The following is a 22,792-nucleotide window of genomic DNA, read 5'->3' as shown; positions in this document are numbered from 1 at the left end:
CGAGTTGGCAAACTCAGGTCGTGACAGGTGATAGTCAGAGCCTAGCATTAACTTATCAGACCCCCCCCCCCCCCCCCCCCCCCCCCCCCCAATTGAATTTTGAAATCTATAAAATAGTAGTATATCAAAAATTATTTGTGTGTAGAATTAATAAAAAGTGAAGAAAAAAATTAATAAGTATATAAACAATACAACATTGGGACCGGAAGGAAGCTCGTGAATACAGGTTTTATTTGTTGTGTGATTTGTCGTAATGCTAGGATCATACTGTCAACTGGCACGACAAAGTTGGCCAACTCGATTGTTTCGTTGTAATTTCCCCAACTACCAACTTCCGATGGGTGTGCTGAGACTGACAACTAATCGGTCGTAGATGATACGATGTATAAGCTCTCAGACTAGTAACTGGCCGGCAAGTCGTAGAAGTCGTGAGATCATAGAGTTGGCTAACTGTGTTGTGGCAGTTGGTAGTCTAAACCTAGCATTAAATTGATTTTCATCTATCGACAGATCCCTTCGGTAATTTCCCATTCCATCAAATGCTCCACAACTGGTGTATGAAAGATCGCAGTTTCTATTGTCCTGTGTGTAGGAAAGTGAAAAAAATAAATTGTCTTGCTACATTAAATAGAACAAGGGCGTAGCGTGACCTGGTCATGGGGGGGTTCGGATATGAACCAAGTGGACCCTTGTTCACACACACACACACATACACACACACACACACACACACACACACACACACACACACACATACACACACACAACGTATACATATATATATATATTACAATTATATATTTTAAAAAACCCAAAGAAACAATACAAAGGAACAACAAACCACAGAAATTCCACTTACTAGATCGTAACTGGTTTATGGTTTAATTATCGATGAGAGTTCAAGACGCCTTGGATGACATTGTACAAACACGTTCACGACACGGTCAAGATCAATCTCCTTATCGTAATGAATGTGCAAGAGTGCCAATGCAGACAGGCGTTCTTGCCCCATCGTTGCCCTCGCATATGAATGTAAACGCCTTAATGAACTTGCACTTCGTTCGCACTCACAGGAGGTTGCTGGAATAGTACATGCGATCCTGAGAAGAGTTTTTATGTTAGGAAAATGGGTTCCATCACAATCCTTCAACGCAGCAGCTGGAGTAGAAGGTCTCCTCTCAGGTGACACATTTTCATATCGCATTTTCCAACGTTTCAATTCTAGGTCGGTCACCTCGGGTGATGGGAGATCCTCGTTGTACATACGTAGGATTTCGTCAATCGACATGTTGTTTTCACAAAGTATAGATGGTACTAGTCCTAGCAGTGAAATTGCAGTTTTTTAGCCAGTCCAGAAAACTTAGAGTTTAAATTTTCACACACATGATCCAAGAAAGGAATTGCCAAGTTCAGTTTGTAGTGTTCCAGTACAGTACTACTTGCAGCATTATTGGCACGGTATATCTGTCTCCCACTGACCCTTGGCTTATTGGGCTCAACACCCACTTTTGCTGCCATTCTCTCTGCCTGTTTGAAAATTACAGATTCGAAATTACTGTCAACGTCATGGCGCTCTTTCTTGTAGATATCTTTAATATCGTTCACGGCATTATATGCATGAATAATATCCAGAGAGGAGCTTTGGAGCTGAACAGTAAGTCCAGAAAGATGTGAGAGATATTGGTAGACTGTGAGGAAAACTATAATAAAGCCAAAACTTGTTATACCAGTGAGCAACTGCTGCGCATCACTGCGGGTCTGTGTTTTCCAATCCCAATACAATTCTGCAAAACCTTCATGTAGACCATTGTATTCTTCAAGATGCATCTTGTAGCCGATCACCTGTAGGGCATCAACAATAAAGAAATAGCACTGGTAAAAGTGTTGGTAGGCATTTTGGCGCTCCGCCCATCGGGTCCGACAGAGATCAATTAAAGTTTTTCTCCTTGTTTGGTTCTCGACTTTAATCGCTGTAATCAACTCAAGAAGTTCATTTCTCTTTGGGCTATTTCGGAAAAAAAGGCAACAGTTCTTAAGTTTGTCGATCATGTTACGCACTTCTGGTATGTTACAGGCGTGACTTATAACCAGATTTAAGCAATGGCCACTACAGTGCACATATGTTGCTAATGGAGCATGCTCTCGGATTTTAGCCTGGACGCCAACTCGACCAGATGACATGTTACTCGCCCCATCATATCCTTGACCACGCATATCTTTCAATGGTATACAAAGGTTTTCCAGTATGTGAATGATCTCATTGGCCAGATATTCACCCGTGGTGCGAATCACTTTTGAAAATTGTATGAACTCCTCCCTAATATTTTCATCTGAATCCACGAAGCGGACGCACAGAGCCAGCTGTTCAGTGTTATGAGATGTCACCTCATCCGCCATGATACTATAGAACTGTGCTGTCTTTATCTCTTGGACAAGGTCACCGAGAATTATGTGATTGCCTATAACATCGAGTAACTCATTTTGTGTTTGTGGTGACAAGTAAGTGACACATTTCATTTGTGGCTCCATTAAATGTTCATGTAAGGTTGAGCAATACCTAGCCAGTACCTTGATCAAGGAGAGAAAATTTCCCCGGGTTTGTTTTCTCATCCTCCAAGTGTTCGTTCTTCCCACGTAATGCTATACCTTGCTTGCCACAATACACAATTGCTTCTGCAATGCATCGAAGTATTTCTCGGTTTTTGTCAATGTTCTTTGACCTATTGTTTTCCATCAAAATGGAATAGTGGCATTAGGATTTTCAATACTTTTGATGAACGTGTCTGCAATTTGCATTGCCTCTTGGTGGTACTCGTTGCTTCGTGGCTTTTGCACTTTTCGGACTTCTTTTGCCAATTTATAAATGGCCGATTGACAAATTGCCCTTTCCTTCTCGATTCATACAGAAAAGTGAACACATGATGCAAAAGGCACCATCGAGTTTTTGGCTATAAACTAACCATTGATATTCCTTCAACCAGCTGAGTTTAAAACTGCGGTTACAGCCACCAACATATATTATAGGAAATGTATATGTTTCGGACGGCTGGCTATGGTGTTTGATTAGTGTATATTTTTCTCCATCAGAGAGTCCTTCAATTGCTTTTTTAATATCTAGTACTGACATTGTTGCAGTAATGATATGTCCAATATCGTTAATTGTTGCAGTAGGTGTCTTGGTTTGGGATTCTTCTTTGTATCCTTCGCTAGCAGACCCTGATGGCGATTCTGATGGATTACTTTTTTCGTCAGGAGTCGGGCGTTCTTCTCGTGGTGCCTGTTGGGTTTGCCCTTCTCTTGGTCGTGGTCGTTTATTGTTAAAGAATTTATCCAGGGATTGACATCTCTTGGATGCAATTTTCAGTTCCTGTTTTCTTTTCTCTGGCCTGCCCATCTCGAATGTTTGCTGCAAACAATTTAAAACCACACTAAGTTATACTTTCATTTATTCCATTGTATTGGATTGGAATAGAAAGTTGCATACGTAATTCAAAAACGGAGTACAACGATCAAAGGTTCGAGTTGAACTACAGTATATATTATCAATAATGCGAGGCCTAACTAGGCAACAACACTAGCTCTACTGTTTTATTTAAAGTTACATTGTTAGCATGTTTCCTACAGTAAAATATGACCACAAAAATTATTTTAAAAAGCTCTTGTTTGTTCGCTAATAAAACCTATCGTGTAGGCCTACTCTAAAATGACAGTCGCCATGAGTACTGGACATTTTAAGCTTAAGGTAAGTTGTCAATGTCAAGTGTGTGTATGTGTGTGTGTGTGTGTGGACACGTATGCATGAGATAGAGGGAGATGGGGGAAAAGAGAGTGAGCAAGAGAGTACTAAACAGGTTTTCCCTAGATATCATTTTTACGAAAACGAATGAAGTTCCCAAAGGTATCTAACCGAACGAAAGTGAGGTCAGATACTTTGGGAAGTTCATGAGTTTTCTAAAATTAATGATATCTAGTGAAACGAGTGCGGTATTTTATTTATTACCAACATGTTTATGAAGTAAAATGCACTGTGCTATCAGAGAAGCTGGCGTCGCTTACTAAAATTACATCAAATTATCGATACGAACCAATGAAAAAACGTATATCCGGTACGACACTGCCGATGTTTTATTTAATGACACACTAAACACATTTTATTTACGGTTATATGGCGTCGGACATATGGTCAAGGACCATAATTATGTTTACACATAGGCTACTCTTTCCGATTAGCAGCAAGGGCTCTTTGTGTATGCACATCCCACAGACAGGATAACACATACCATGACCTTCGTTAACTAGTTGTGGAGCACTGTCTTTGGATAACATGGTTAGGCGATATGCGACTTTAATTTTGGCTTGCGTGTCACATATTCAAAATAGAGTGCTACATGTATGTTCCTTATCCTTTGAACAAAAACAATTTATTAGGCCGGAAAACAACTGAAATAAGTATACTATATCTACTAGTCTAAGTGCATATTGATAGTTGGGGGAATATCTGTTGCAAGTAGGCCTACTTACGTTTGGAAATCACCTTCCTACACCACTGAGCAGATAAGATGTCTTTGGATAGTATGGTTGGGCGATAATGCGGCTTTAATTTTTGGCTTGCGCATCAAATATTGAAAACGAGTGTGTATGTTCCTTATCCTTTGAACAAAACAAAATTAGGCTGGAAAACAACTGAAATAAGTATACTGCCGCTACTAGTGCATATAGGTACATGTAGTTGGGCTGTGTCATTTGCAAGTACTTACGTTTGGAATTCGAAATCACCAGGCTTCTATGTCTTTGGATCATATTTTCGTCAACGTCTGACGTCATATCCTTGTTGATGACCATACATTTCGAAAGCTTAACATGAGCTCGGTGTACTACATTATTTTATAACAAAATAAAACTATGTAATAACAAGCGACGGGCACGCATGGACGCCTATATGAATATAGAGCCATATACAGCACTGTGTTAAACAAAATTTAATAATAATTAAAAAAAAAAAAAAAAAAAAAAGTAATAATATTTTACTTCTGAAAGCGGACCATTTGCTTCAGCGGGGGGGTTCGTCCGAACCCCCCGAACCCCCCCAGCCTACGCCCATGTAGAAGATGTACATATAACTTGGTATGTGCTGTCATGTCTGGAAAAGTGCAAAGAAAAGATCCCTTGGTGGTAATGGAAGACTAGCCGATGTACTACAGTGGTGTCGATAAACAAAACAAAATAACAAAAGTACCATATCTTTTTCAGCGAAATAGTCGCGGATTAAACGAAATACTACGAGCGGGAAGTAGCTTAGTGGTAGAGCGCTCTTTCTCTCTCTGTGTCTTTCCCAAATGTTGATGTAACATTTTGTTCGACATCAAATAGTCGTAGATTAAAATGTGTTGACGTGTCGCCAAACAATAAGTTCTTCCCATGTCTTTCCCAATGAAGCACCTACCTTCCTTAACCAACTTTTTTTTTTACCTTATCGTGTTAGATGTGGTACTGAACTCTTATCTTCATGTTCCAACAAGAAAAACATTAACTAGATAATGAAGAGTTAACTAGCACACCATATTACTAATACGTTTTAACTGGAAGTTTAAAAACTAAAAACTACAATCCAGTCACGCGTTTTCTTTTTAAGAAATGGCATGTTTATAACATATTTGCTCAACGAATCTCAATACCTCCACAGTATCTACAATAAAATAACAGATTAGCATTAGGTTACAGGTTGGGTAAAATTTGTCAGACGACAAACATAATATACACCTGACAATAAAGACGAAAAAGAGAAAAGAAAAAAGGTTCAGGTAATTGGAAGTCATCCGGTTTCTTTTCACTGTTTTATTTTATTTTTAAATGGCGTGTTTATCTCTAAATAACCCCAATATCTATAATAAAAGAACAGGTTATTATTGGACTGGGTAGTCAGAAATAATATATATATAAACCTCACAATAATATATGTATACACCTCACAAGCGAAAATGATCCAGGTAGATGAGATTAAATACTTAAAGTCTGGGAATTTTTATTTTATTTATGGACACAAAAAGAGCACATTGGTTTATTAAATTGTCTTATACTTCAGACTACATGTATATGCTTGAATATTATATGTGTATACTTCCCATTCTTTCGATTCTGAAATAGTTACATGTTATTATTTCCATATATGCCAAATTATTACAATTGTTTTATATTTTAGATTACATGTATATGCTCAAATATTCTCTGTGACTATTTTCAATTCTTATGATTATAAGTATCACGTGATTTTATTATTATTTTTATGATTACATTATTGCATACAATAATTTCCATATGTCAAATGATTACTAATATCTTATACTTCAGACAACATGTATATGCTTGAACCTAAACAACCTGTACACCCTTTTTTCTGTATCTATAAAGTGTTTATGCCAAATCGTTAGCTGAGTTGCATGCTTGTTGTTAACATATTTTCTGTCTATTAACACTGGGCTGTTAGGAAACAATCTCGTGCAGGGGCTGCTTTTAAACGATCAATGACGACGCATTTGTCCCTAAAACTGAAGTAAAATGGAGGAGTGAGGAGTGAACATGTTTTGTTTTACTGCTATATACACTAATTATTGTTTGTTTTGCTTTGTTTAACGACACCAATAGAGCACATTGATTTATTATTCATCGGCTATTGGATGTCAAACATTTGGTAATTTTGACATATAGTCTTAGACAGTCTTAGAAAGAAAATCCGCTACATTTTTCCATTAGTATCAAGGAAGCTTTAATATGCACTTTCCCAAAGACAGAATAGTACATACCACGGCCTTTGATATATATCAATCGTGGTGTACTGGATGGAATGATAAATAGCCTGTGACGGAACATACTCTTAATTTTGTTTTCGCCTGTGGCGATATTAATTGTTTTAGAAGGCCGTGTGCAGTTCCAAATGCACTTAGCCCAGGTGGGCAACTTGTTACGTGATACCTTTGCGCGACGGTCGTCGAGCTGTACGTATAATACATACCCAGCCCAGGTACGGAGCCATGTGGCCAGTAGTTACGTAATACCTCCGCGAGTGCGGTTTTTACAACCGTGATTTGGCGACTTGGCGTCATTGAGTCTGGCGATCTAAGAGAAAGATATGCCGTCTTGGTCGCTGTGGAAATTCAGATGATACGTGAGGTACCGCCTTGTGCCCCCAGGCGATATTCGCTGTCTCTGAGAGTTTTGAATAAATAGCTAGGATTTTAGATATATCGAGGAGAAACATAGGAAGGCGACCAGGGAACGTTAGTCCGTTAGGACTTGGTAAATATCATTTCTGCTCTGTTGTATAACCTTGATGTGATTGATGTGACTTTAAATATTTTAATACTGTATTATACTAATATTATTTAGACGGTGCTGCCGGTCATCTGACGCAGTAATCTGTAGGCTCACTGTCCTAAATAATTATAAACAGCTTAACCAGTCATCCTAGAGGACCTAGGTAAACTGTAGGTTATTGTCTTTATTGTGATAGGTACCAGTATTAAGTCTGTATTACAAGGTTATTGAATGAGTAGTTAGGGTTAATTAAAAATTAACCAGTTAGGAATAGAGTTGAAATTCCTTTATTAATTAAGTTCTCCTGGAAGCATTTCTCCATTATCACACGTGTGTGTGTTAGCGTTCTCAATTATCACACGTTATTGAACGAGTAGTAAGGGTTAATTAAAAATTAACCAGTTAGGAATAGAGTGTAATTCCTTTATTAATTAAGTTCCCCTGGAAGCGTTTCTCAATTATCACACGTGTGGGTGTTGTGTCACAGTGAAGTGATTAGCATATTGTGTAAACTAGACACCTAGAGATTAACTAATTAAGTGATCAGTTCTGGGTTGTTATTATTTGTTGTTGTTAATTAACTACTGCGGCAGTACATTTGTCAGCGTAGGTTAATACAGATTCTAAAGTGTATTGTGTTTTTGTTGTGTTTTCTAGTGAACTAAACGTGCTATATTACATACACTTTATATAAGATCGTATCTCTGAGACGAGCCACAGCGGGTATAACTGCCTGTTACAGAGAGATCTAATAGATATACAGTTAGGAGAGATATTTGGACAATCGTGTTTCATTCAGTTACGGGTATTATAGGATCCCCGTGACATAGCCCAATGGACCCACTGACAGGGATCGATCCCAAATCGACCGAGCATCTAACGAACGCTTTATCACTGGGCTACGTCTCAGCCCCCGTAATATTGATTGATCCTTGAACTGTGTGGCACTTTATTGAGATCCAGTGGATCACTGTTGTGCTTTATTCGTCCATTAACTTGATGGGTTTTTGTACTTTACTAATACACTCGTGTGAAGAGATAAGGGAACACGTAACAAATAGTAACAGCAAATATTAACTGTAAATCGAAACCCTCATACACAGTATCAGGAAGTTAACAGTATTACAGGTAGACAATCCCACTGTACTGACATTCAATACCACATTATAGTTGTGTATTTTATTGAGATATAACTACTCTATAGTCCGTCCCATCCTTCTATTGAAATGTGTGTGTGTGTGTGGGGGGGGGGGGGGGGGGGGGGGTTGTAAATAATTTCGGTTTGGTCTGACGTGAGACGAAAAGTCAACGTGTTTTGGGAAAAAACCCACTACGATTCTTGTGTGCAATTAAAAAATATTTGGTTTAGAAATAAACAAAACTTTAATACAAACCATAGTAAGAAAACGACGCTTACAGCGTTGTGTCTGCCATTTTGTTTTATGGACTGGTACTGTCTTGCTATATGAGATCAGTGTTGATTATCTTCTTATTGCTCCCTCTGTAGTGAAATTAATCAAATTAAAAGAGTTATCTTGCATCAAGACTACCAGTCAACATTTTTCTGTATTTTTGTACAGAAAACATAGTATTTCATATTAATAATTAACCAATTAAGAAAGTTATCTTTTTTATTATTTATGAAACCAAATATGATATTATTTTTTTTTAAAAATAATTATATCCCCTGTCTCAGTTAATATGTAGGCTTGTACTGCATCCCATACGTTTTTGGTCTCATTACACTCTACGAATAAATGTGATATGGTTTCATGATAATTACTACATAAATTGCACATATTCCAATCGACGTAGCGAATCATATGTAAACATGTATTAGTAGCTAAAATTCTTTGAAATAATCTATATTGGAACCATAATAAAGTTCAATCGTTCACGCACTGAAAAGGTAGCAAATAGTACTGTTCCCAATTGCTTGGTGTAAAAATTAATCCTTCATTCGTGTATTTAATTTGTGACTTTGGCGTTACTGATTTTAAGTGTTTTAAATCGTACATATATTTACATCCTCTTTGGCTTTTGACAATAGTTGTAGTTTAAATGGAAGAATGTGTTTATTTGTTGTGAAACTGTCATCTTTCAAAGCATCTAAATGTTTAATGTATGATTTTACTGCTTTTATCAGTGAAACATAGTACCTGGTATATGAAATTTGTTGTTGTATGATATGTAAAATCATAATTTTCATTGAATAAGTCACTTATGAAAATAATTCCTTTGCTGGCATAATTTTAAAATATAAATGGTTTTCGATCTATAAGTATTTCACTATTTTGTCAGATGTTAGTACATAAACTATCGTTTACACTTTCAGGATTATGTTTATTTTGTATCTTTACCCAACACAGTAATGTATCTCTCCAAAACGTATTTGGAAGTTGTTTGGCTTTTCCCGTTATGAAATAATCTCCATATATTATTAATTCATTTGTTGATATGTTTGTAACAGATAAGCCCACTTTGAATTATTCACAAACAATCTTCGTATCCACGAGCTTTTTAAAGCGATCATGAAGTTACTTACATTTAACATTTTGAGTCCTCCTACTTTTTATTCGAGTTATTAGATCACTTTTTAACTTTTCAGGTTTATTCTGCCAAATAAATTTAAAAAATAGTGTATTTAGAGTTTTAAAGTACATTTTTCCTGGGTTCGGTAATGTTATTAAAAGATGTGTTATAATTGATAATATTAATGTTTTAAGAACAGTTATTCTACCCAAGACAGTTAATTTTCTTATAGACTATATTTTCAATGATTTTTTTTTTTTCTAGTAGCTTAGGGTTAAAATTACGTTCATTAATATGGTCCAAGTTGATTGGAAAGTTGAAACCAAGTAAACTGAATTGAGTAGCGCCCCATTCTAACTTCAATCGTGCATGGTGATACACATCTTTAGAAAACTGTTTACTGCTTATCCAGATAGCTTTTGACTTTGAGTAGTTTATTGTTAGACCTGAAATATGTTCATAGAAATCTAATACCGTAAGTGACTCGGTGATACAGGGGCTCGGGGAATCCTTCTAAAACAACACGTGTATCATTAGCGCATTGTGATATTAGATATTCCTCACCATCTATATTTATGCCTTTAATAGTTGGATTATTTCAGCACATAATATGAAAATATATGGCGATAACGGGCCACCATGTTTGCAACCCATTTCTGACAGAATTGGTTCGAATAAGAATCCATTTTGTATTACTGTCCTATAATACAGTATCCTATAATACCCGTAACTGAATAAAACACGATTATCCCAATATCTCTCCTAACTGTATATCTATTAGATCTCTCTGTAACGGGCCGTCCAATACCCGCGTGACAGATAAGATCTTATATAAAGTATATGCAATATAGCACGTTTAGTTCACTAGAAAACACAACAAAACACAATAGACTTTGGAATCTGTATTAATCTTACGCTGACAAATATATTTGCCGCAGTAGTTAATTAATTAACAACAACAATAATAATAACAACCCAGAACTAATCACTTAATTAGTTAATCACTAGGTGTCTAGTTTACACAATATTCTAATCACTTCACCGTGACACAACACCCACACGTGTGATAATTGAGAAACGCTGCCAGGGGAACTTAATTAATAAAGGAATTACAACTCTATTCCTGACTGGTTAATTTTTAAGTAACCCTTAACTACTCATTCAGTAACCTTGTAATACAGACTTAATACTGGTACCTATCACAATAAAGACAATAACCTACAGTTTACCTAGGTTCTCTAGGATGACTGGCTAAGCTTTAATAATTTTAGCACAGTGAAACCTACAATATACTTCGTCAGTTTACCGGAAACACTGTCTAAATAATATGGGTATAATACAGTATTGAAATATTTAAAGTCACATCAATCACATCAAGGTTATACAACAGAGCAGAAATATATATTTACCAGTCCAAACGGACTAACGTTCCCCGGAACGGTCCAATATGTTTCTCCCTGATATCTCTAAAACCCTAGCTATTTATTATAAAAAATCAGAATATCGCCTGGGGGCACATCGCGGTACCGAATACCTACAAGTGATATTTCCACAGAAACCAAGACGGCAATTTTCCTTAGATGGCCAGACTTGCTGACGCCTAGTCGCCAAAATCACGGTCGTAAAAACCGCACTCGCGGAGGTATTACGTAACTACTGGCCACATCTGGTCTGGGTGTGTATTGGAACTGCACATGACCTTCTAAAACAATTAATATCGCCACAGGCGAAAAGAAATTAAGAGCATGTTCCGTCACACACCCCCACCTCAAAAAGGATATTTCCTCTACTCTAGGAATAGGGAAATATACTACATTAAAACAAAACAAAAGGTGCGTTAACCGACGCATCCGGACATTTATAACACATAGTAATAAGGTGACTACCAGTAATCACACTGAGTCTCTGAGTCCCTGGTATACAATAAAATATATAAAAACAAAACAGAAATCAAGAATGTAAACACATTATCATAACGTTCAACTTCGGGACAGGGCATCAGCAATTACATTGGATGTGCCCTTGATATGTTCAATGGTAATTGGGAATTCCTGCAGAAGAAGACTCCATCTCAAAACTCTCTGGTTGGTGGCTTTCAATTTGTGAATGAAGGTAAGCGGATTATGATCAGTAAAGACCACCACTTGATGCACTGCCGATTTCACGTAGATCTGAAAATGCTTCAGAGCTTGTACCATGGCCAAAGCTTCCTTCTCTATAGTGGAATAGTTCACCTGGTGTTTGTCAAACATTTTGGAGAAGAAACTTACATGATGGTCCAGTTCATTTTCGTCTTCCTGGAACAGCACAGCTCCAGCTCCCACGTCACTGGCATCCACAGCCAGCTTGAAAGGCATTCGGTAGTCTGGTGCTGCTATCACGATAGACGAGGAGAGCATCTGCTTGAGACGGTTGAATGACTTCTCGCATTCATCTGACCACTGGAACTTCGTTTCCTTCTTTAGCAGCGATGTGATGGGGGCCGCTACCGTCGCAAATTTAGCACAAAAACGACGATAATAACCGGCCATACCAAGCAACCGGCGAACTTCACGACGGTTGGTCGGTGCAGGACACTGGCTGATGCTTAGTGTCTTGGCCTGCAGTGGGGCGACGCAACCATGTCCGACAGTATGACCTAAGTAGGTCACTGAAGCTTTCACGAATTCACATTTGCCCAGGTTCACAGTCAAGTTAGCTTTCTGTAGGCGACTGAATATTTGTTGTAACCCGGCTAAATGTTCATCCCAAGTGTCGGTGGCTAACACCACATCGTCCAGATACACACTGACGTTTTCTAAGTCTGATAACACCTGGTTCATCATCCTTTGAAAGGCAGCAGGGGCAGTCTTCAAACCAAACGGCATCACTCGGAATTGGAAGAGGCCGTCAGGTGTGATGATCGCCAGCATGTCCTTAGTTTCCTACGTTAACGGAATGACATAAAAACCCTTCAGTAGGTCCAATTTGGTGATGTATTGAGCGTGTCCAACTCGGTCGATGCAATCGTCAAGGCGGGGTAGAGAGTAGGCATCTGCCTTGATGAGTTGATTCACGCGACGTAGGCCAGCACACACCCGGAAACTGTTATCTCCCTTTTGAATCAGAATAACAGGTGATGCCCACTGACTGTTTGATGGTTCCAGAATGTCGTATTCCAACATGTAATCTATCTCCTTTTTCAGTGCCGCACGTTTTACAGGATTTATCCGATAGGCATGCTGTCGAATCGGTGTAGCGTTGGGTTCCAAGTGCACATCCTGGATTAAGGTATTGGTAACCGTTGGAAAGTCCTGACAAATGGAAACATTGTCTTGTATCAACGTAGTCAACTTTGCTCGCTGGGGGCTGTCAAGGTGCTGTAGATGCTGTCAAGGTGCTGTAGATAGGAACTCAAGTCTGCTAGAATCTGGCTGTTGGTTAATTTGATCTCTGCAGTATTGACGTCATCACAGGAAATTGAGTGACTCTCAATTTGGACAGGTAGCACTGGAACTATCGGCAGTCTGTCAAAATAACCTTTTAGCAAATTGATGTGACAATACCTACTTTTCCTAACCCTATCAGGAGTGTTTATCACATACCCTGTCTCATTAACCCGTTTGTGCACAACATAGGGCCCGAAATACCTGTTCTGCAATGAACCCCGTTTAATGGGAAGGTACAGCAGCACTTTATCCCCTGGTTTAAATTCCCGACTTCTATCGTTCCTATCAAACACTGATTTTATTTTGCTCTGAGCATAGCTCAGATGCTTCCTAGCCAGTTCGGTCACCTGCCACAACCTATCTCTAACTCTCCCTACATAAATCAGCAGGTTTTCGGCATTATCCTTGTCTAACCAACTATCTTTTACCAATTTGAGAGGGCCTCGGGCTGAATGCCCATAGACCAACTCAAATGGGGTGAATCCTAGGGATTCTTGCTTAGCATCCCGTGCTGCGAACAACACGAAAGGGATTGACTGGTCCCAGTCAGTACCATTGTCGAAACAATGGCAGCGGAGCATACTTTTCATGCTCTGGTGGAAACGTTCTATTGCGCCCTGGCTCTCAGGGTGGAATGCAGCAGAACGAATCTGTCGTATATCTAACATAGACAGTACTTGCTGGATTAACTTGCTCATAAAGTTCGTACCCCGGTCGCTTTGAATTTCACCTGGTAAACCCGTATACGTGAAGTACTTAAGCAGCGCACTAGCTACAACAGACGCAGTAACCTTCCTTAAGGGAATCGCCTCTGGAAAACGCGTAGTTAAGCACATAATTGTTAACAAGAACTGGTTGCATGAACGCGTTTTCGGTAATGGCCCCACGACATCTATCAACACTTTTGAAAAGGCTTCCCCAACTATGGGAACCTTCTGCAGGGGATAGGGAGGAATTACCTGATTTGGTTTGCCCACAACCTGACACACATGACAGGACATACAATGCTTACTGACATCTGCACACATTCCCTTCCAATAAAACTCTGAGGCAAGTTTACTATGGGTTTTATTCCGCCCTAAGTGGCCAGCAAACACGTCCTCATGTGCTAACAATAACAATGACGGACGGTACTTAGAGGGCACCAGAATTCTACATCTTGTCACACATTCCTCACTATCAGGCACAACCTTCTCCACACTCTTATTCATTAATACTCCCTTGTCCATATAATAACCTGACATCTGATCCTCCATCTCACCCTCCGTTAACAATGTAGTGCGATCTGCCAACAAACTTGGATCAGCCCCGTGCTCTAGGATTAACTCTTGTCTATTACAAGGTAAGTCCCCTCTATCAAACACAGCTGGTTCATTTCCCCTCTGCGGGAGATCAACAGGTTCCACCACATTTAATACCTCAGTTGACTTATCTACCATTTTACTGATAACCGCATCCACTCCAATTTCATGGCTCACACACGTATCAGACAAATCACAAATATCCTCTGGGTCTCGTGTTACCCTTCTGGCCATAGCCCTAGTCATTACACACGCAGGATATCTAGTCTCATCAACCTCACACTCTTCTATGGGTAAAGGGCTGTCTTCAATTAACAATTGGTCACATAGCGGCTGACAACATTGACTAGTCAAATCATTACCCAACAAAACTCCTATGTTTTCAAAAGGCAAGTCCTTCACAACACCCATAATGACTGGTCCCGTCACAAACTTCGAACACAAGAAAACGTTATGTAACCGGACAACCATATTTTCTCCAGTAACTGAGGTTAAAGCCAAACTACGTCCTGTATCTGAATTCTCAATACCAGCTAAACACTCCGACGTGATCAGTGACTGACTACCCCCGGTATCTCGATAGACTGATATGGCCTTAGGACTCAATTCTTGTTTCACATCACAAACCATACCAGTGGACACATACGGGTTTACTTTCTCTGCCATGGAACTAACCATTAACTCTCTCGCTAGCGCAGCTGACCTCACTAAACCGACCACTTGTACATTATCGCGTTTCCTTTTAAAACAGTCCCCGACAAGATGGTTATCCTTTTTACAGTAATTGCAATGTGGACGAAAAGTTCGTGCATTGGCTGATAATGCAGGTTTATCCTTACTTTGCCCACCAGGTACATTCCTTGCCTGACTAGCTGACCAACTAGAAGACTCTCCCCGATAGTTACTTTCCCGGGGAAAACCTGGCTGAAATGTCTTCTTATCACCCTGTTGTATAGAGCTACCCTGTAGTGCCTGAGCTTTGTGTATTAACACGTAGTCATCTGCCACTATGCCTGCCTCCTCTATCTTTTTGACATCACGATCCTCTAAACGAATACGTAAGCTAACTGGTAATCCATTTTTAATGTCCTGTAAGATCAACAACTCCCGTAACTCGGTATATGACTCTACCTGATGAGACACCACCCATTTATCAAACATCCCTGCCTTCTTAGCCACAAACTCACTATAAGACTGACCCTGCGTTTTTCTCAACTCGCTATACCGTAAACGATAATCCTCAGGTCGTAATTCATAAGCCCTCAACACTGCCGCCTTACCTAGGTCGTACTGACTTGCTCGCTCATCACTCATTGAATTATAAGCTACACTAGCCTTCCCCTTAAACTTAGACACGGCTAACACTGTCCACTTAGACTGCGGCCAATTTAGCTGCTTAACGGCCCGTTCAAAAAGTTCGAAGAACATATCTACCTCCTGGTCGTCAAATACAGGCACTGATCTATAAGCCTCCGACATGTTAAACCCATTTCCTGCCTCACGTCTAACTTCTTCAGTATTCAACTTTAACTCATGTTCCACCTTTAATTTTGCTAACTGGAATTCTCTATCCCTATCTCTCTCTTCTCTCTCTCTCTCTCTCTCTCTCTATCTCTCTCTCTCTCTCTTCTCTGTCTCTAATTCTCTCTTCTCTATCTCTATCTTCCTTTTCTCTATCCCTCTGTTCCCTTTCTTTTTCTCTATATTCTTTTTCTCTATCCCTCTCTTCTCTCTCTCTCTCTCTCTCTCTCTCTCTCTCTCTCTCTCTCTCTCTCTCTCTCTCTCTCTCTTATCTATCCCTCTCTTCTCTTTCTCTCTCTCTTCTTCTTTTCTCTATCCCTCTTCTCTCTCTCTCTCTCTCTCTCTCTCTCTCTCTCTCTCTCTCTCTCTCTCTCTCTCTCTCTCTCTCTCTCTCTCTCTCTCTCTCTCTCTCTCTCTCTCTCTCTCTCTCTCTCTATCTAATGCACGTTCTTCTCTTTCGTACTCAAGCTTTTTAAAAGCTAACTGTTGTTCCATACTCAAGTCATTTATCTCTATCTCTGGAACAATCTCACTGTCTTCCATAACAGGACTATAACCAAAAACTTCCTGGATAATAATTGTCCTTATATCTCCTAATGTTTTAGCTGATGTTAAATCAATTTCCCGCTCACTGGCGATTTCAACTAACTCGGCCTTACGTGCTCGCTTAATCTCCACTACACTGAGCGTAGGCTTATCCAGCAAATTCTTATCCATGTTTAGATATGACGCACTTATTATTAATTAATTTTCTAATGAACAACGTTGCTACTTCTGGTAATTTGTAAAAATAATTTATAAAGCCCCCATTTACAAATAATACCTTTTTAAATATGCATGTCCCGTTTCAGATCAGGGACGAGCGCCCCCAATTTTCACTCCTGTCACGGGGATCCTATAATACCCGTAACTGAATAAAACACGATTATCCCAATATCTCTCCTAACTTGTATATCTATTAGATCTCTCTGTAACGGGCCGTCCAATACCCGCGTGGCTCGGTTCTAGGAGTATCAGAGATAAGATGTTATATAAAGTATATGTAATATAGCACGTTGAGTTCACTAGAAAACACAACAAAACACAATACACTTTGGAATCTGTATTAATCTTACGCTGACAAATATATTTGCCGCAGTAGTTAATTAATTAACAACAACAATAATAATAACAACCCAGAACTAATCACTTAATTAGTTAATCACTAGTTGTCTAGTTTACACAATATTCTAATCACTTCACCGTGACCTAACACCCACACGTGTGATAATTGAGAAACGCTGCCAGGGGAACTTAATTAATAAAGGAATTACAACTCTATTCCTGACTGGTTAATTTTTAAGTAACCCTTAACTACTCATTCAGTAACCTTGTAATACAGACTTAATACTGGTACCTATCACAATAAAGACAATAACCTACAGTTTACCTAGGTCCTCTAGGATGACTGGCTAAGCTTTAATAATTTCAGCACAGTGAAGCCTACAATTTAATTCGTCAGTTTACCGGAAACACTGTCTAAATAATATGGGTATTGAAATATTTAAAGTCACATCAATCACATCAAGGTTATACAACAGAGCAGAAATATATATTTACCAGTCCAAACGGACTAACGTTCCTCGGGGCCGTCCAATATGTTTCTCCCTGATATCTCTAAAACCCTAGCTATTTATTATAAAAGCCGAATATCGCCTGGGGGCACATCGCGGTACCGAATACCTACAAGTGATATTTCCACAGCGACCAAGACGGCAATTTTCCTTAGATGGCCAGACTTGCTGACGCCTCGTCGCCAAAATCACGGTCGTAAAAACCGCACTCGCGGAGGTATTACGTAACTACTGGCCACATGGCCTCCGTATCTGGTCTGGGTGTGTATTGGAACTGCACACGGCCCTCTAAAACAATTAATATCGCCACATGCGAAAAGAAATTAAGAGCATGTACCGTCACAATTACCCTAGAAAAAGAATTGTTATAAAACATTTTAATCCATTTTTAATAGATGATTTAAAATTTAAAATATCAACTACTTGATCTATGAATGACCATGATACAGAATCAAAAGCCTTTTCAAAGTCTATTAGTAACAGTAAGCCGGGAATGTTGTGCGTTTCGGTATGCTGCATAATATCATATATTAGTTTTATATTTTCTCCGATATATCTTCCATTTATGAAACCAGTTTGATCTTTATCTATTATCATATCTGCTTGATTCTGTTAGCGACACATCCTGATGCCATTTTGTAAATACAGTTTAATAATGTTAAAGGCCTCCAATTTTTAAGATATTCTTTTGGTTTATTTGCTTTTGGGATATATGTAACCATACCTAACTTTTGGACATTACACATCTCTTTTACAGAATAACTATAGTTTATAGATCGAACTATGAAATATCCCAGATCTATCCAGAAAAATTTAAAGAATTCCGTCAAAAGCCATCCGAACCTTGGCTTTTTTCATTTAACTCACCTTTCAAATATGTTAATACTTCCGAATATGCTATTTCGCCTTCTAATCTGTTTGCGTCGTCGTCACTTAATTTACTGAATTATAAATTACGTATTTTTCGAATCACATCATTATCATTCAGGGTACAGAGTAAAGGTTTTGATAAAAGCTTTTGGTTTCCTTTAAAATTCATTCTTAGGTTGTTGTTTTTTGTTTTTGTTTTTGTGTTGTTGTTTTTTTAAAAGCGGAAAATGATATCGTTTTACCTCTAAATTCCATAAGTAATGTATCAATAAAGAGTTGGTCATTTATTATAAACTGGATTTCATCTGTTGGAATTAGTTGTAAATTTTCTGTATTATATATTGGGACAGCATACTGATATTTAACTTGTTCGATTACTTCTTTTACTGTTTTCACATACTCTTTATTTGCTAACATAGAATTATTAAATATCCATAGTCCACATCCATTATAGATTTGATTGAGCTTTAAACGTAATACCACCCCAGCATGATCTGAAAGACAGCTATTTTCAACAGTTACCTTTTTAGCGGAATGCATTAGATTACTTGAAACAAGGAAAGTCTAGTCTAGCTTGTTTGTGTGGAGTTCTTTTTAGCGGAATGCATTAGATTACTTGAAACAAGGAAAGTCTAGTCTAGCTTGTTTCTGTGGAGTTCTTTTTAGCGGAATGCATTAGATTACTTGAAACAAGGAAAGTCTAGTCTAGCTTGTTTGTGTGGAGTTCTTTTTCTCCAAGTATATTTTCGTTTTGTTACTAGGGTAGGTATAATATTATAGTTTTATTTATTTTTGAACCGAATATTTTTTTTTTTAAATTGTACACAAAAATGGTAGGGTTTTTATTATATTTTCAAAACACTTTTACTTTTCTTCTTTTGTCAAACCAAACCGAAATTATTTACAAAACCCCCCACACATTTCTCTAGTAGGATGGAACGGACTATAGTAGTGAATTAAGGTTGGTCATCGGCCTCGGTAGTGTCGTGGTTAGGCCATTGAACATAAGCGGGTAGGTTTTGAGTTCCCAGCCCGGTACCGGCTACCACCTAGAGCGAGTTTTCTTTTGACGTGTCTCTTAACACACTTTTTTATTATTGATGTTAAAATTGTACTATGGTGTCAAAGCAGTATGTAAAAATGAACTTTCTTAGAATATTTAAATTCACCTATCGAGTATCGATTAAAACGTCTATAATGGACAAGCAAGCAGGATAAATTCGACACATATGAAACACGTTTAATGCGTGCATACTTACATATCCACTCTCTCTCTCACACACACACACACACACACACACACACACACACACACACACACAAACGCACACACACACACACACACACAAACATATCCATGCATACAACACATCTACAAACACACACACACACACGCATACATACAAACACCCACACTCACTCATACACACGCGCATGCACATACATACATACATACATACATACATACATACATCAATACATACAAATGTATTAATATTTTTGACATTTTATTATCATATTCTGAACTAGTAAATATAAACATTTAAATGTGTTAGCGGATTGCATAAATTCATTTTATTTTTATTTCTAAAAATCTTGTCTACCTCTTGTATTTCATGTTCATATTGAAATTGCTTTCGTTTACTTTCAATATGTTTTTTTCTTTTCAGAAGGTGATAACACTGCAGGTAGCTTCTATTTTAATGTATTATTATTATTTTTGTTATTATTAAAGTAAAAATAATGCGACCTACCTTATTAGTATGTACTTTTAGTTTGCTAACAAGGATTTATTATCCAGACATGTTCTAGGGCCATTTTCTACGTTTGCAGATTTGGGTCGGTGCAGGATGCCGTATTGGGGAAATGCACGAATAAAACATCTATTCAGGCCCGTACGCAGGGAGGGGGGGGGGGGGGGGGTGCGTGCGCGCGTGTGTGTGTGTGTGTGATTTCTGGAATATCGTTACTTATTGTGATTTAGTCTGAAAAGAAATTTGAGTCTTAGCCCACGGCTTAAATTAGCTACAATATACAAATAAATATATGTCTTATATACATAGCAATAAAATATATACATAGCAATAAAATATATGGATCTGCAGAAACCATAAAAGTGATAGCAGGTGAAAAGTAATATTTTCACTGTATTTTAGCTGCAGTGAAAATATAGAAATCGTATTTACTTTTTTGTAAAAGTTCATTATTAAATTATTTGCCTTTGTTTGTTTCTTCTATCCGACGCCATATAACCTTAAATAAAATGTGTTGAGTGCGTCATTAAATAAAACATATCTTTCTTTTCTTTGTCTTATTTCTTCGTATTTAAGTTTGAAATAAAAAATCGTATTCGAAAAAAACACATGAAATAGTCTCTATATATTATTATAAACATCTCGACCATATTACAAATTCATGGGTATCTAAGGAGTATTTCCAAGTTATCAATATTTTATACGAATACACAAATCGAACTCTTTTTAGCTTCTCACCCATCCTCACCAACTGAAAAGTGTACATAAAAGTATCGGTTTTGAAATACAAATGGATATAAATTTCATTAACGGGTTTGTTTGTTTTTGTTTTTGTTTTGTTTTTTGTGTTTTTGTGTTGTTGTTTTTTGTGGGTGTGTCTTTTTGTTGTTGTTGTTAACAAGCATACGTTGGAATTACCCCAAAAGCGTTCACTTTGTAGAAAAATAATGATAATTAAGAACGGCTTCTATCCTTGGATGTATGATAAAAATTAGCATTATGTTTTGTTGGTAAATTCAGTATTATTTAGTGTGTAAAAACTTAGTCTTGGTAACGCAGGCTCTTCTTTCGACAAGAGTATTTGATCTTGATCGAGCCAAACAGTAACGTGTCGTATGTCTTGGGTATAATTTGTGAATTCATGGTATAAGGCGGAAGTGCAGTTATCGGCACTTGAATGAATGAATTAACGACACCCCAGCACGAAAAATACATTGGCTGTTGGGTGTCAAACTATAGCAAAGGCAAATCTAAAGTGAATTATAGGCACTTGCATGTCAAGTTATTAACCGGCCTCGGTGGCGCAGTGGATAAGCCATCGGACTACAGGCTGGTAGGTACAGGGTTCGCAGCCCGGTACCGGTTTCAACCCAGAGCGAGTTCTTAAGGGCTCAGTGGGTATGTGTAAGGTCACTACCCCCTCTTCTCTCTCACTAACCACTAACAAACTAACAACTAACCCACTGTCCTGGACAGGCAGCCCAAATAGCTGAGGTGTGTGCCCAGGACAGCGTGCTTGAACCGTGGTTGGATATAAGCACGAAAATAAGTTGAAATCAATCAATCAATCAAGTTATTACTTAAGATATGTTCATGATAATTAGCCCAAGTTCTAACACGGTAACCGATTACGCAATGCTATATTCTAGCATTAGCTTTTAATACGCGAACAGCTACAATCTAGCACATTTTCTTGGTCAAACGTGTTCAAGAAATCTTCAAAGTAACAGTAAAAATTAAATTTACCGAATTGTGGTATCCCCACTGATAATGAATTTAAGACTTTTAAGAAATTTAATCAGTGAGGCGTGTTGGAGAAATTTCCGTACAACCTGTCGAGCACGTCACGTGACATTTCGTATACCTCGACAAATTCTGTATTTCCCCGCAAATCCTGTATTTTCCCGCAAATGAAACGGTGTACTTGTGGTATGCATTGGCTATTGACCAATCAAAACGCATGAAATTTATCTAAAAGGTAATAAGTTATAATATGGTTTGTGTAAACTTCATGGATAGATGTGTGGCGTAGGAATACAAATAGCTAAATGAAAGTGACCACAATATGATGTAAAAAACAATCCCGGTCTTTTAGTCTGGGCATTTTCATGTCTTGTTTAGTTATTTTGGAAGTCACTAGGTGCTATTTGTTTTCATTGGTGTCCACTGTAAATAAATAAAATATTCCACTATTTCTCATGTGAGACCATTTATATGACAACTCATGTGCATTTAATCGTATATCACGACTCGTTGCGACGGTCTCACACGGGAACTCGTTTAGTATTCTCTATATATTTACTGCCTATTCTGATTGTGACGTTACTGTAACTTGTACCTTATACTGGTTAAACTAAAACAATTTGCGGTCACACTTACATTTAAACTGTTTTAGTTATACCAGTTTAACTAAACCACATACCAAAGTGTTTTTGCTATACTGGTTTAATTATACCGGCATA

The 22,792-nt window shown here is 38.1% G+C and overlaps 2 protein-coding genes across 2 annotated transcripts; both read right to left on the bottom strand.

Annotated features, from left to right (window-relative positions):
• Nucleotides 1-874: 874 nt before the first annotated feature.
• LOC121381583 (52 kDa repressor of the inhibitor of the protein kinase-like) lies at nt 875-1,288 on the bottom strand. The gene has a single exon (XM_041510917.1). The coding sequence runs from the start codon at nt 1,286-1,288 to the stop codon at nt 875-877; it is 414 nt and encodes a 137-aa protein (XP_041366851.1).
• Nucleotides 1,289-1,320: 32 nt separating this feature from the next.
• Nucleotides 1,321-2,517, bottom strand: LOC121381582 (52 kDa repressor of the inhibitor of the protein kinase-like). Its single transcript, XM_041510916.1, has one exon. It carries the CDS (start codon nt 2,515-2,517, stop codon nt 1,321-1,323), a length of 1,197 nt encoding a protein of 398 aa, XP_041366850.1.
• Between the last annotated feature and the right edge of the window lie 20,275 nt (nt 2,518-22,792).

This window comes from Gigantopelta aegis, chromosome 9 (genome assembly GCF_016097555.1).
Source record: "Gigantopelta aegis isolate Gae_Host chromosome 9, Gae_host_genome, whole genome shotgun sequence".
Lineage (NCBI taxonomy): Eukaryota > Metazoa > Mollusca > Gastropoda > Neomphalida > Peltospiridae > Gigantopelta > Gigantopelta aegis.
The sequence above is the reverse complement of the archived record's forward strand: the minus strand, read 5'-3'. Positions and strand labels throughout refer to the sequence as shown.

What these genes read in the sequence shown, in the direction of transcription:
- LOC121381583 (XM_041510917.1), bottom strand. Translation starts at nt 1,288, where the DNA reads ATGTCGATTGACGAAATCCTACGTATGTACAACGAGGATCTCCCATCA.
- LOC121381582 (XM_041510916.1), bottom strand. Translation starts at nt 2,517, where the DNA reads ATGAAATGTGTCACTTACTTGTCACCACAAACACAAAATGAGTTACTC.